The sequence below is a fragment of the Aphelocoma coerulescens genome, chromosome 20 (genome assembly GCF_041296385.1).
Source record: "Aphelocoma coerulescens isolate FSJ_1873_10779 chromosome 20, UR_Acoe_1.0, whole genome shotgun sequence".
NCBI classification, from domain to species: domain Eukaryota; kingdom Metazoa; phylum Chordata; class Aves; order Passeriformes; family Corvidae; genus Aphelocoma; species Aphelocoma coerulescens.
The window spans coordinates 6,351,446-6,364,218 of NC_091033.1; the positions used below are offsets into that span (position 1 = coordinate 6,351,446).

General features: G+C 55.7%; 1 protein-coding gene across 4 annotated transcripts in view; it reads left to right on the forward strand.

Annotated features, from left to right (window-relative positions):
- The first annotated feature begins 2,895 nt into the window (after positions 1–2,895).
- The window catches only part of PLCG1 (phospholipase C gamma 1), a 43,547-nt gene continuing 33,669 nt past the window's right edge, over positions 2,896–12,773 (forward strand). For all 4 annotated transcript variants that reach the window (XM_069034235.1, XM_069034237.1, XM_069034236.1 and 1 more), the window contains exon 1: positions 2,896–3,193. In XM_069034235.1, coding sequence (XP_068890336.1) covers positions 2,992–3,193 — 202 coding nt within the window. In that variant the 5' untranslated portion in view covers positions 2,896–2,991. The remainder of the gene's footprint in view (positions 3,194–12,773) is intronic.

The window sequence follows — 12,773 nt, forward strand, 5'->3', positions numbered from 1 at the left end:
GCTCTTCCGCCCTGGTGATTTTCTCAGCCCATGGGCTGCTGGTGTCTTTACCCACCCCAGGCAGCACAGAGCGGGCAGGAATGGATAAATAACCCGGAGAGGGGCATCTCTCCCGGGGATTGCACCACTCGCTCGCATGAGGATCGGGCACCTTGTCTCAATGCGTGATCCCCAGGGCAGGAGGGGGATGATCCCATCCGTTCCCAGACAGTGGTGTCAGAGGGATGCTGGGCTGCAGGGACCCCCCACACTTGTCTGTAGCGTGGCCTCAAGAGTGCTGTGTCCCTGGATTTTGCTCCCCAGACCCCGAGCATGCCTGGGGCTGTCCTTAAGCCAGAGGTCACCTGGCCGTTCCGGGTGGGAGGATGCAGCTGCTCCATGAATCCTGCAGGATGTGGGGGATGGCATCCCGTGTTTTGGAACTGTAAAGGGGGAGGTGCTGGGGCCACTCAGAGGGGAAAATCCCCCTTTTCCCAGAGGTGTTTGCAAGGGCAGACTGCAGAACCCCCAGGCTTCCACAGCCACATGATGAACACAACCCAGGGAATTTCTTCAAAAGCAAAACAGGAATATAATGGAAGTTTTTGCTGCCCTGAGGGGTGGGGGTGATTATTCGCAGCCTGGCTGGTACAGGAGCTGGGACCACCAAATGGGGCTGTCAGGCAGCAGGCACACAAAGGCTGTCAAATTTCCTGTGCTGTCAAACAGTGAAAATCCTTGGCGTGCAGCATCTTAGACACAGAGTCATAATGCAGGGCTGAAAGGTGATCACTCAAACTTGGAAAATAAAAAATATCCATCGCAAACAGCTCATTGTAAACCACATCCTCCTCGTGCTGGCCCCAGCCACCCTGAGCTCCAGAGCTGAGGACACCCCTTGCCAGGTGCTCTCCATCAGCACAAACAGGTTTGTTGTTTGGGAGCGAGGGGGTCACCTTTCCTGCTTCTTCGATGGCCACACTCCCCAGGTTTTGCCCTCAAAAACAAGGGTGTGCCCATAATGCTCAGCTATTTTAAGACCACTGGGAGCCGGCTGCTTCCTGCCGGTCCCAAGCGAGGCCATTACACAAGCCAGGAGCAACTTCCACAGCGGCTCACCCCAGAGAGAATGAGGCCCAGAGTGCTGTGCCAACGCCAAGGACGGGCTCCAGTGGCACTGGCTCAGCTGAGCACATCCCCAGCATCCTTACAGTGCTGTTGTACACTGCTCATTTCCACTGGGGCAGGTTTGGGCTCTTACTCCAGTGTGCCTGTCCTTGCCCGTTTGATGCCCAGATGCTGGTGGGATCCTAAACAACCTCCTAGGGCTCCTACCGTGTGTGCTGGGGAATGTCCCTTTGGAGGCAGGTGAAGCAGTAGGACAGAGGGAGCTGCTCACATGTGGGATCCACTCAGGGGTGGGCCCCTCACTTAGAGTGTGACGCCCTTCCCAGTCCCAGCCATGAGCTGGGGGGCTGAGATAAGGACTGCTGAGCACAGGCCACCCTGCCATGCGCCTGTGGACACGTGTGTATGTATGTGTGTGTATTCACAGAATCATTACGTTTGGAAGAAAGAAAAAAATCATAGGATCATTGAAGTTGGAAAAGTCCTCTGAGATCATCAAGTCCAACAATTAACCCATATTTTCACATCCATCCATCCATCCATCCATCCATCCATCCATCCATCCATCCATCCATCCATCCATCCATCCACACCCCCACGTATACATATATATATCTGTGCATTTACAGGCAGTACATTGCCTCCAACCGGTCCCTTTCCCTGCTCTCCTGCAGCAGAGATGTGCTTGACTTGGGCAGACTGTCACTGGCCAGGTTGGGGGACGCACTGGCCACTGGACCCAGGACATTGTGTCCAGCCTGAGACAGCCTGAGCACCCAGTGCATCCTGGGGTGCCCTGATGGAGAGGGGGGCACGGGGAAGAAGGTCAGTGGCGCACAGAAAGGGAAATTGCAGGCTTTAACCACATGAATGGAGCAAACTGCACTGAAACGCATCCCAATTCAACCACTTATCCCCTCGCTAACCCTGCTTTTGTGTGGTCTCTAACCCTGTTTTTTGTGGGGCCGGAGAGCAGCTAGAGAGCGTCCAGTGACCCCCGGCTCCCTACACGTCCCCCAGGGGCAGGATGCCACAGGCCACCCTGCAAGCCCCATCCCGCTTTCCATGCCAGCACAGATCCAGCTGGGATCTGTGTGGTGGAAACAATAAACGCAGACCTGGCTTCATCAAGGAGCCACACCATGGTGCCAGCGGCAGCCACACGGAGGGGTCTGTCCCCAGGAAAAGCCACCGTGGGATGCAGTGTTGGGACCCCACATGTGCCACGCCAGGATCCCACGCAAACCCTGCTGTGGGTGCCGGGGTCCCGAGGTGTCCTGTGCTGTGGGGTGTGTGGCACATGGGGTACCTATGGGATGCAGGGTGGTCCCCCAGGCGTTCCATGGGGTGCAGAGTCCCCCGGTCCCCCAGGCGTGCCGTGCCGTGCCGTGGAGGGTCGCGCAGTGCCCAGGCGTGCTGGGTGGCCTGTGGCACTGGCATCCCGCACCACGCGAGGGCTCCGCCTGCCCCGCTGCCCCCTCCGCGGGGATGCTCCGGCCCCCGAGACCCCCGGCCGGCAGCACCGGGGTGCGTGTCCCCCCCGCGGGGATGCTCCGGCCCCCGAGACCCCCGGCCGGCAGCACCGGGTGCGTGTCCCCCCCGCGGGGATGCTCCGGCCCCCGAGACCCCCGGCCGGCAGCACCGGGGTGCGTGTCCCCCCCGCGGACCCCCCGCGCTGCGCGCTCCGCGCCCGCCCCCGCGCCGGGATCGCTCCGCCCCTTCCCCTCCCTCCTCCCTCCTCCTTCCTCGCTCCTCCTCCTCCTCCTTCTCCTCCTTCTCCCTCGCCTCCTCCTCCTCCTCCTGCTGCTCTGCTCCCCTCCCGCGGCGGCGGCGCGGGGCGCGGCGGGGCTCGGGCGCTCCCGCTCCCCTTTGTTCGCTGCGCCGATGGCGGCCGGGCCGGGCGGCGGCCCCGGGGCCCCCAGCGAGGCGGAGGCGGCGCAGCTCTGCCGCAGCCTGGAGGTGGGCACCGTCATGACCCTCTTCTACTCCAAAAAGTCGCAGCGACCCGAGCGGAAAACTTTCCAGGTGAAGCTGGAGACGCGGCAGGTCACCTGGAGCCGCGGCTCCGAGAAGGTCGAGGGGGCCGGTGAGTGCGCGGCGGGGGGACCCCGGCGGAGAGGGGCGGCAGAGGGGCTGCGCTCCTTCGGGCGGGGGTGCGGGGCCGGAGCCCTCCCGGGAGCCGCCGTTCGGGGACCGCCGGGGGCTGGGTGGCGAGGAGGAAGGGGAAAAAATGAAAAATAATGAACCCTCAGTCTGTCCGTGCCCGGCATTTCCCCGCAAGCAGCCTGGGGGGCGGAGGGGGGTCCCGGTCCCAGCGCGGGGCCGGCCCCGACCACCCTGTGCACGGGGATGCGCGGGCCGGTGCCGCCACTGCCCCCGCCCAGCGCCGCCTCCCAACTTTCCGCATCCTTGTTCGGCACCAGACTTCCCCTGGGATAAACGAGGTGTTTTCCCGGGTGGTGCCTTGGCGAGCAGCACCTAAGGGCCGTAGGGAGCCTCAGAAGGAGGCAGGATTAGTGTGAACCCTTTCGTGGTTGCACGTCGGAGCAACAGATGAGACCAGACGGAAAACGCAAAGAGTAGGAAAACCAACCCAGAATGTTGTACTGTAGTTCCGTCCTCTTCCCCGTTGCCCTCTGCACATCAGCCAGAGGGTGATGGCACAGGGTCAGGCGAGTGCGGTGCTGCTGTAACAGCACTGGTTCCTGTGCTGGATGGGGATGAGGAGGACAGAGGAAAGGATGCATAGGAAACCTGAGTGTCAAACCACAGAGATGTGTGGGAACAGGGTGAGATCTGGCATGCCCTGCACTCTTATCCTCGGTGTTGGTTTCCCAGGTTCTCTTAAATTATCTTTCCCACCCCCGTGTGCACCAGTACGAGGCCAGGGTCTCTGTCCTGTGCTGGACGTGAGGAAAAGGGGATGTGCACAAAGGCCAGGTGGTGGGAGAGCTGGTGCTGGCTGTGGCACTGGCCTTCCCCATGCTGAGGGATGCGACTGAGGCCCAGCAAGGCCAGGGAGGAGTGGTCATCTCTCCTGGCAAGTGCTGCTGGCCCAGGGTGGAAAGGTGGGATGCTGTCAGTACCAGGGGCTCAGATGAGGAAAGGGCATGGTGACCGCATCTCTGGCAGGTCCACAAAATGCCACAAAATGGGGCTTTGGTTTGCCCTAAGACCCTTTGAGTCCTCTACCTTCTGCCTTGTGGTGTCTTCAAGCAAGTCTGCAGGGAGCCTTGGGCTCTTTTAGCATCATGAGAATGTGAAGCTCCCCCATCTCTTTCCCAGAATAGCCTCTGGGAGTGATGAGGCAGTGTGAGAGGGAGGAGAGAGCAGCACTCTATTGACCCTGGGATTAAGTTGTTCTTAAACTAAGGTACAGCAAACATAGGTTTTGCTGGGGAGACTCTGGTCTTGGGCAGAGCCTACAGACCACGTGTGCCCGTGATGGGACAGAGGTCCCCACTGGTGTCTGCACGGGTGATTGTTCCTGGGGACAGACCTAGGTGTATCCCTGTAACCTGGGACCTTACTTGGGGGAAATCTAGAGAACTTTAGCTTCTGTACCAGAACTGTGGGTGTAACGATGCTAAAGCCATGGCTGCAAGGAATTAGTGTGCTGTGCAGACATCCAAGAGCAGACCAGTGAAAGCAGAGAGGGTGTCCCAGGGACTGAGATGATCGTGTTTCTTTTAATGTCACAGTGGAAAATTCCTTGGGGCTTCTCTGCTGTGCTACAGGTGAGTTGTCTGGCTGGTGGGTTTGGACTCTGGGCTCTCCAGGTGCCTCCCAACGCTCATGTGTGACCCTCCCAAGGGACAAGGTGGGCTTCACTGGACACAGAGGACATCAGACTGAAGAGCTGCTGTATCTTCAGCCCCATCTCTCTGATGCTGGATGCTTTCCCCATGGCCTCCTCTCTCACCTGAGCATCTCGCCCTGTCCTCGGTCCCCTCCTCTGGTGTCACCCAGCACCCTGAGCTCGCAGGGCTGAGGAGCAGAGCTTTGCTTTAACACTTCCTGGACAGAACTGTGGGAGCTCCAGGTGGAAATATCAGCCTGTGTACACAAATAGTGACTGGGTTTCTAGACAGGCAAGGCAGAGCCATGGGATCGATGGCCAGCAGTACTAGGTTCTTGGCCAGCTTCCCTATTTTTATCTGGATGTGCTTTCTGGGCAAAAAAAGGATGCCTGGGAAAAGCCAGGTGTGTGACAGCTCCTGGCAAACACACCAATTCCCCTCCTGGCTCATCCCCTTGAGGCCAACATTGACATGGCCATGGTGGGAACCAGAGGGGAAAGTAATCTGGAGTTGAGCTCATCACTTCCAGTGCAGGGTAGTTCCAACCATGAGCAACGACTGATCCAGTTCTCCCCATGAAGGCAAGCCATGCCAGCATCAGGAGCAGTAGGTTGGGACTGGTAGGAAGGTTAGATTTTGCTTTTAATGGTGGTACTGGTTTGGCCCCAGCTTGCACTGTGAGAGTAGCCAGCTGTCAGGAGGTGAGATGTTCCTTCCCATGGAACAGCATCCCCACCAAACAATGTCTGAGGGCCTACAGGTCTAAGGTTGCTGTGTTCATGGGTTGGTAATGGATGTTCTTGTGTTTCTCGAGAGCTGGAGACCACCAGGGAGTTTTAGACCACCCTGGATATGAGTTAATTGTCTAAGTAGGAATGATTCTGGGGTTTTATCCATTTCAGAACAGGTGAATATCCACAGTATATCACATACTGTGGAGGTTTTGGGCTCAGGGCATGCCTATGTGGATGGCTGTGTCTTGGAGAGGTTTGTCTCCATGGGCACCAAGTATAGATGTACTTCTGTCTCTGCTCCTGGTGGGTTGTGCAGAAAGGAGATGTGTATTTGTCCCAGGGAGGGGTGGGCAAAGATGGGGGACCTGGCTCCATGTCTGACAGTGCTGGGGAGAGCACAGCCCCGTTGCTGCAGCTTGGGAAGCTCCTGTTGCTTGGTGGGCAGTGCAGGAAGGGACACAGGGTCAGCTGGCTCATCTGCAGGTGGCCTTAAGCACGTGGGTTAAAGCTGCGGTGTGCCAGGAGGAGAGGGCTCTGGGCACAGCCACTGCCATCGTGCCTTGGCGTGGTGCTGCTGATTTCACAGCTTTGCCATCACTGTCAGAGGTGTCATGGAGCCGCTGCTGCCCCAGGATCTGCAGGGGCTGGTCTGTCAGTACTTCTGATCTCTGCTGAGCTCTGGGGGCTTGCAACAGGCAACCAGTTCTTTGCCTTAAAAACAGTGTTTGGGTGGTGCTTGGCTTTCTGTGCACAGATGTGGAGCTTAGAGGGGAGCAGAGCCTGAGCAGGCTGAAAGTCACCCTAGTGCTGGAGAGAGGTCCAGGGAAGCCCTGTCCCTTGTGCCTGTGGTGCCTCAACAGCGTGGTGCTGTCATTCTGAGTTCCCTCACCCTACCACGCTGCCCTGCCCAGAGGTGATGTGCCACCCTTTATTTCAAGTTACTTACTGAAGCAAGCAGGGTCTGACTAACCTCTGCAAGGAACTTTTGGCACTTAAGGACAAAGGCCACTGTGTGCTTCAGCATCTCTTAACAGCAGGGAGGTTGGACCAGGAGGATGCTGGCTGGGGAGGAGCCTGTGTAGATGTGGGACCTGGGGACATGGTTCAGCAGTGTGGACCTGGCAGTGCTGGGTTGGACTGGATGGTCTTAGAGGACTTTTCCAACCCTAATGATTCTGTGATTCTGTGAAAGGCTGGGTGGCATCACCACATGTGCTGTAGATGGACAGGTAACCAGCCAGCCTCACTGGCCACCATGAAGCTGCCCAGCTTTGCCTGCCCGTGAGCCGGGAGGTGCTGGGGGAGCACGAGCGGGGAGCCCTTGCTGGTGTGAGAGCCCTCTCCTCATCCCCTGCTTTGTGACCCTTGTGTAGGGCTTTGTGAGCGCTGCATAAAGAGTGACCTTGTGTGCTGACTGTCACTGTGTGTGTCCCCCACGTCTGCCCTCCGTGAGCAGCTCTGGCTGGGCAGTGGGCAGAGCAGGGCCTGCAGCCAGCTGGGCTGCCACACGAAGAGCCTCTTCTCTTGAACAGGACCCTGCTCTTCTCTGAGCTCTTCAGCTCACTCCAGAGCGCCGAGAACCTCTGTGAGCTGAGGGCTGGGGAGGAGAGGGAAGCTCTCCTGGGCAGGAAGCCTTTCCCTTTCCAAAGCAGTTGCCTTCTTCTTCTGTAAGTTTTTCAAAACTGTGCAAAATGCAATCCTGGTTTGTGCCAACAAAAAAAAAAAAAAAAGAAAAAGGCTTTTTTTTTTTTTCAAATTAATACTTGTTTTTATCCATGGGGTTCCAGCTAGGTTTAATTACCAGTGCATTGCTTTCTTGCTAATCAGCTCTGCAGAGGGCCTGGCTGCCACAATAGGAAGAGTGCTAATAATTTTCTATTCTTTTTGTTAATCACCCAGAGCAAAGTAGAGCTAATCTCTCAAGTCAGTTGTCTTTTATGCCTTTTTTTTTTTCCTAAACTTCCTGTGTTAACTGATTCTTTATTTTTAATAAAAAAGGGTCTTGCATTCTTACCTTCATATGCTGGGGGCTTATAGGCCAGCTTCAAATTAAACTGTTTGCCTTGAAACACGTCAGAAAATTCAGAGAGTTTGCTCAGAGAGTGAGCTGAAAATTTGGAGCAGATGTTTGTTTTATAGGAGAGAGAGAGAGGAGAAAAAAAACTACCTCAAAAAAACCCTGGTTGCATTCTTGCTTTCAGTGAAATGAGCTCAGTCCCTTGGAGGTGGAGAAAAGCCATTGCCTGTGTGAAAGAAAAGAAATGAGCTGTAAAATATTAATGCAAAGTGGCTCTGAAGTGTGGCTCGTACTCGCTTCAGCCGTTTCAAGCACCAGCCTCTTTCATTAGTCCACTGGGGCACAGCGTTTTCTTTCTTAATTATGTTTTTTTTGGGGCCGTTGGCTTAAGCTGAGGAGCTTGGAGCTCTTAAGAAGCGAGCAAGTCAGAAATGGTTTTCAAGGATGAAATAACTTCAGAGTGGGCTCCTCTTGGGGTGCAGGATGGCTTCTGCACGGAGGGTCCCCTCCTGCTCCACCACCCACGGATGCAGGATGCTGCCCCTGCGGTGGGCAGGAATGGAGGAGGGAGCTCCCCCTGAGGTGCCTGGAGCAGGGGGCTGCAGAATGGCCGGGGTGGGAAGGGGGGAGCGTGGCTTGTGACTGTCGGGGTGGTCGAAGCTTCCCTTGCTGACACTCTGCTGTGGGAGTTTCTCGAGGGCAGGTTTTTTGTGTTGTTACCAGTCCCCTTCCTGCTTACCATGGGCATTTGTGCTACACACAAAGCAAGTGAGCTCTGCTCTGCCTTCACCTCCAAACTGAAACAGCCTCTCCCCTCACTTCACATCCTTTTGTCATCCCAGTTTTATTCTTGGTAGCATCTTCCAGGAGGAGCAGGTTAAAAGACCCCTGCTCTTGCAGTAAGACGCATTACCTCCTCCTTTGGCATCTCAAAAGCTTCTCTGCAACCTGGGGAGCAGCTGGAAGTTGGCTGGCTGGGAGGCCAGTGTTTCCTCTAGTACCTGCACCCACGTCATCCGTCCATCTGGTTGCTTCCTCTGCCAGTCAGCCACGTGGAAGGAATTGGCTTGTGGGGTTCAAGCCCACTAATTAGAATGTGCTGGAGAGGTTTTGCATAGTGTTGGACTGATTATTTCTCAACTACATCAAGGGCCTGAGTTTTTCAGGGCTTGGCTTTCTCCTCGCCTGTTGGCTGGACACCATGTGTGGTGACAGGAGCACCTGAGTGAGCTGGATCTGAACATCTGGCCTTGCAGAGAGCATGCAAAGGGGTGCCACGCTCAGCTCTGTCACCTGGCACAGTTCTGTTGTGGGATTTCATACAGGACTTTAATGTGCCCCATCTCCAAGCTGAGGGGCTGAGTTGCCCAACCCTGTCTGTGATCTCTCTGCTGCTCTGTTTGAGCTGCCTTGGCTGCACAGCACGATGGCCATCCTTATCTCAAAGCATTTGCTCGGCTCCGTTATCTGATCGCAGTGGCTGCACTGTGAACATCCCCAGGACATGCTGACTGTCAGCCATGCCCGTGGCCTGTCCCCCTGTGAGCAGGCCTGTGACCTCCTGCATATCTTACAGATTGCAGACACAGGAGGAAGGGCTCTGCAGCCTTGGCAGGAGTCAGGGCTAAAGTCCCCAGCCCTGAGCAGTCCTGAGGTCCCAGTCCCCAAGTGCTGCTTGTGGCAGAGCAGGCTTGGCCACTGAGTTGCTCAGGAGTGCAGACTTGGTGTAAATTTTGTGTTCCTGGGAACCTGGGCACTGCTCTTGGGCTGGGACCTTCCCCTCCAGAGAGCACTGGGGCTGTTGTGTCCCTTTGGAACTGACCCAGGTCAAACCAGTGTGCCGTGATGGGCAGCCTGGCCAGGATGTAAAACTTAGCAACACTTGGAATGGAGCAGGAGCTCTCAGAACAGACCCTCAGTTGTGACTTGCCTTACAGTTTTGGCTACATCACACAAACTTCTGCTCGAGTTGCAGACTTATTGATGAGCTGCAGCAGCTCAGCCCATGGATGGCAACTTCAGAAGCTGTTGGAAGTGGAGCATGTTTGACTGTGTGTCCAGCTTCTCTGTCTCTGCCAAAGTGGGATCCTGCTGGGGTTGGCTTGACATTTCGTGCTGAGCATCTCATCCAGGGCATGGGACTGGATGGCAGGAGCTGTGAGCTCTCTTCCACATGAGCCTGTGATTGCTGTCCTGCAGGACTGTAGGAATACCCCAGCACTACACTGGTGCTGGGCTGTGGTCTGGTAGTGACTGGCCGACAGTGACAGTCTGTGCTTAATGCAGGGTCAGCCAAGAGCTGGGCTGGTGGTTTTGGGCTCAGAGGTGTGTGACACTGACTCTAGGAGCTGTGTGGCCTGGCAGGGCTGCAGCCAGCCCCTGTGCTGTGTCCCTGCTCCCGAGTTGTTGCAGGTTTGGTGAGACCCAGTGTAAAGCTCACAGTGAAGGAGGGTGTGGGGAGCCCAGGAAGAACTTGCAGCGTGTGGTGAGGAGGTGTGGGCCTTCGAGCACAGAAAAGCCGAGCAGCTCTGAGTTTAAAACCCACTGTCTGAACCTAAAAGGAAATGTCTGAAGTCAGTGGAGAAGACTTTTTACTTTCCTAGTGTTCTCTGAGGTCTAAGGGCAGTAGAAATGAGAAAATTTTGAAGCTCTTACAATGCTTTTGAAAAGTTCACCCCACATCCTCCTTCTTCCCCTTGGCCAAACAGGCTTGGAGAGTGGGTGGTGGAAGATGATGCTGGAGTAGAGCAACTACAGGGATACCTGTCTAGAGAAGGATAAAAGGAGACAGGTCTGAGTATCCAACAGATGTACAGCAGCTGTATGGAGAGTGCTGTGTGGTGCCTGACGTCTGGGGATGCTCACAGAAACCTGTGTCTGTCCCAGCAAACCTGTGAGCTCACTTGGTCGTGGTGTTTGCTGCTGCTGGCTGTGCTGCTGGTGTCCCATATGAGATCAGTTTAACATCTATCACATCCCCTGCCAGTGACTGTATCCTGCTTGCACGGGGGTGGGTGGGTGATCTCATGGCTTTTCCCTGCTCATCTGTTCCGCCAAGCGTGGTTTCACTGCCGGAGGTGTTACATCAGACAGTGGTGGGAGGGTATCTTCCAGACTGGGGAGAGCCCTTAGGAAGGGACATGGTGACAGCAGCCATTCGTAAAGGGACTCTGTAGTGCTGGAAAAAGCTGTCCTTCTAAATGGTTTTAATCTTTAAGTTTTGAGTATTCCTATTTTGCACAAAGTGCTGTTTTACGTGGAAAAAGCTTTTCAACATTGACTCCAATGAGAAACTTCCTCGTTTCTGAGAATTTTCAGCCTTTCTGAAGATCCCTCAGCACTCAGAACTCTAGGCCAGGGCTGTCTGCTTCTGATCTGCCAGGCTCATCCCTCCTGTCCCAGGTGTCTGTATCTCTGAGCACCTTGCTGCTTCTCGATCTGTCCCTGTCATCTATTGAACACCTTGATACGCTGGATGGCAGGAGGATTTGGGATTGTGGAGCACCCTGAGCACCCAAACAGCCACGGGCTGCTGTTTCTAGCAGAAGCTGGCCACTCTAAATCTGTACAAGTCAGAGCTTTAGGATGCTGCCAGCCCATACTCTGAAAGTCTTTGTGATTTTCAGACTGCTTTTTAGCTCAATCTCTGCTGTCACTGTGGTCTGGTGGCTCTTTAGCCTGATTTGGAACTGGGGGTCCTGAACTTGGCTGGCTGGGGAGCTGTGGAAAGCCTTCCAGAGTCTGGGGTGGACCTCTCCCTTGTTTTCATCTGCAGCTCCTCCCTTCTGTTTGCAAACATTTGTGGTTCTGAGGTTTTGGTCAGTCCTCTCTTGTACTGTCAATAGGGTGCCCCAGAGCATTCCTGGCTACCCAAGCCAGGCAAACCCATGGTGCTGGTTTAAAGTCATCCCAGGGAAGGTCATGGTCCGGCACATGATCTCCTGTGATGTGGGATACTGTGCTGAGCTGTTTGCCCACTGGCCTTAAGGACACAATGGCCAAAAGCCACAGCAGAAGGGGCAGGACTGTGACTCACAGGTCGTGTTTTCTCCCCAACCCATTACAAATGCATTTCTTTTCTTTTTCTTGGAATATTACTCTTTTTTTTTTTTTTCCTGCCTTGACATATGGAATCCCAGAGCTGTGCTGCCTTGTGTCTGGAGCTCACCCCTTTATCCATGTGCGGGGTGTGCAGGACTCCTGCCTTCCCAGTCATGGACCTTCAGGAAGTGACCTACTGACTGAATTGTCTTAGGGACAAGTGTTGCCTTTTCTGCTAGCTCCAAACTCCCTCCCCCAGGAGCTGGATGTGGGGTGTGTCCCCTGCCCTGCCCGGATCCCAGTGCCTGGAGGGATGGCTGCAGGAGGGCCACTGTGCTCTGGGTGACACACAGCGATGCTGTGGCTGCTCTGCTGCCTCCTGACTCTGGGAGCTGTTCCAACTGTCCTGCTCTCCATCTCTGCTGGAGCTCCTCTGATTCCCTCTGTGGCATCCTGTGCTCTTCTCCTCCTGGGACTGGCCCGTGCAGAGCCCCATCCTGCTCCCGTTGAGCATCACCCCGTGGTAGGGCCAGGCCAGGCAGGGCTGGAAATCACCACATCAGGGAAGGCTGTCACTGCAGGCTGTGCTCCACAGGGACGCTGGGTAGAACAGCTGCTTGAGAGTCTTTTTCCTGTTTACTTGCTCCCAGAAGTGCTGATGGTGTGGTGATTAAGGGACATCCCCCCTGCATGTGCTGGTGCATCCTTCATCCCTCCTCCTCCTCCTCACCTCTGGGGGTGTAATCCTCAGCTCAGGTCAGATAACCTGGCTGCAGGTGGCGGCTTGGCCGTGTTGGGAGCAGGGAATGTCCAAGAGGACTTTCACCCCCTTGGCTCCCTGCCCTGGAAATCTGCGCCCTATAGATCTGCTTCCCAGCTGGCGGGAGGTGGGGCAGGGACTGGCTGGGTTTGTTTGCTGAGCATTTGGACACTGCCTGTCAAGGTCCTGTGTGCAGCTCTTGTGCCCCTGGGCTCATCAGAGCAGGACACAGAGCCTGCTACCTTGTCTCTCCAAGCTCCTGTGCTTGGGTACTTGTCCCTTAGACATCACTCATCCACCTCTGGCTCCTCTTG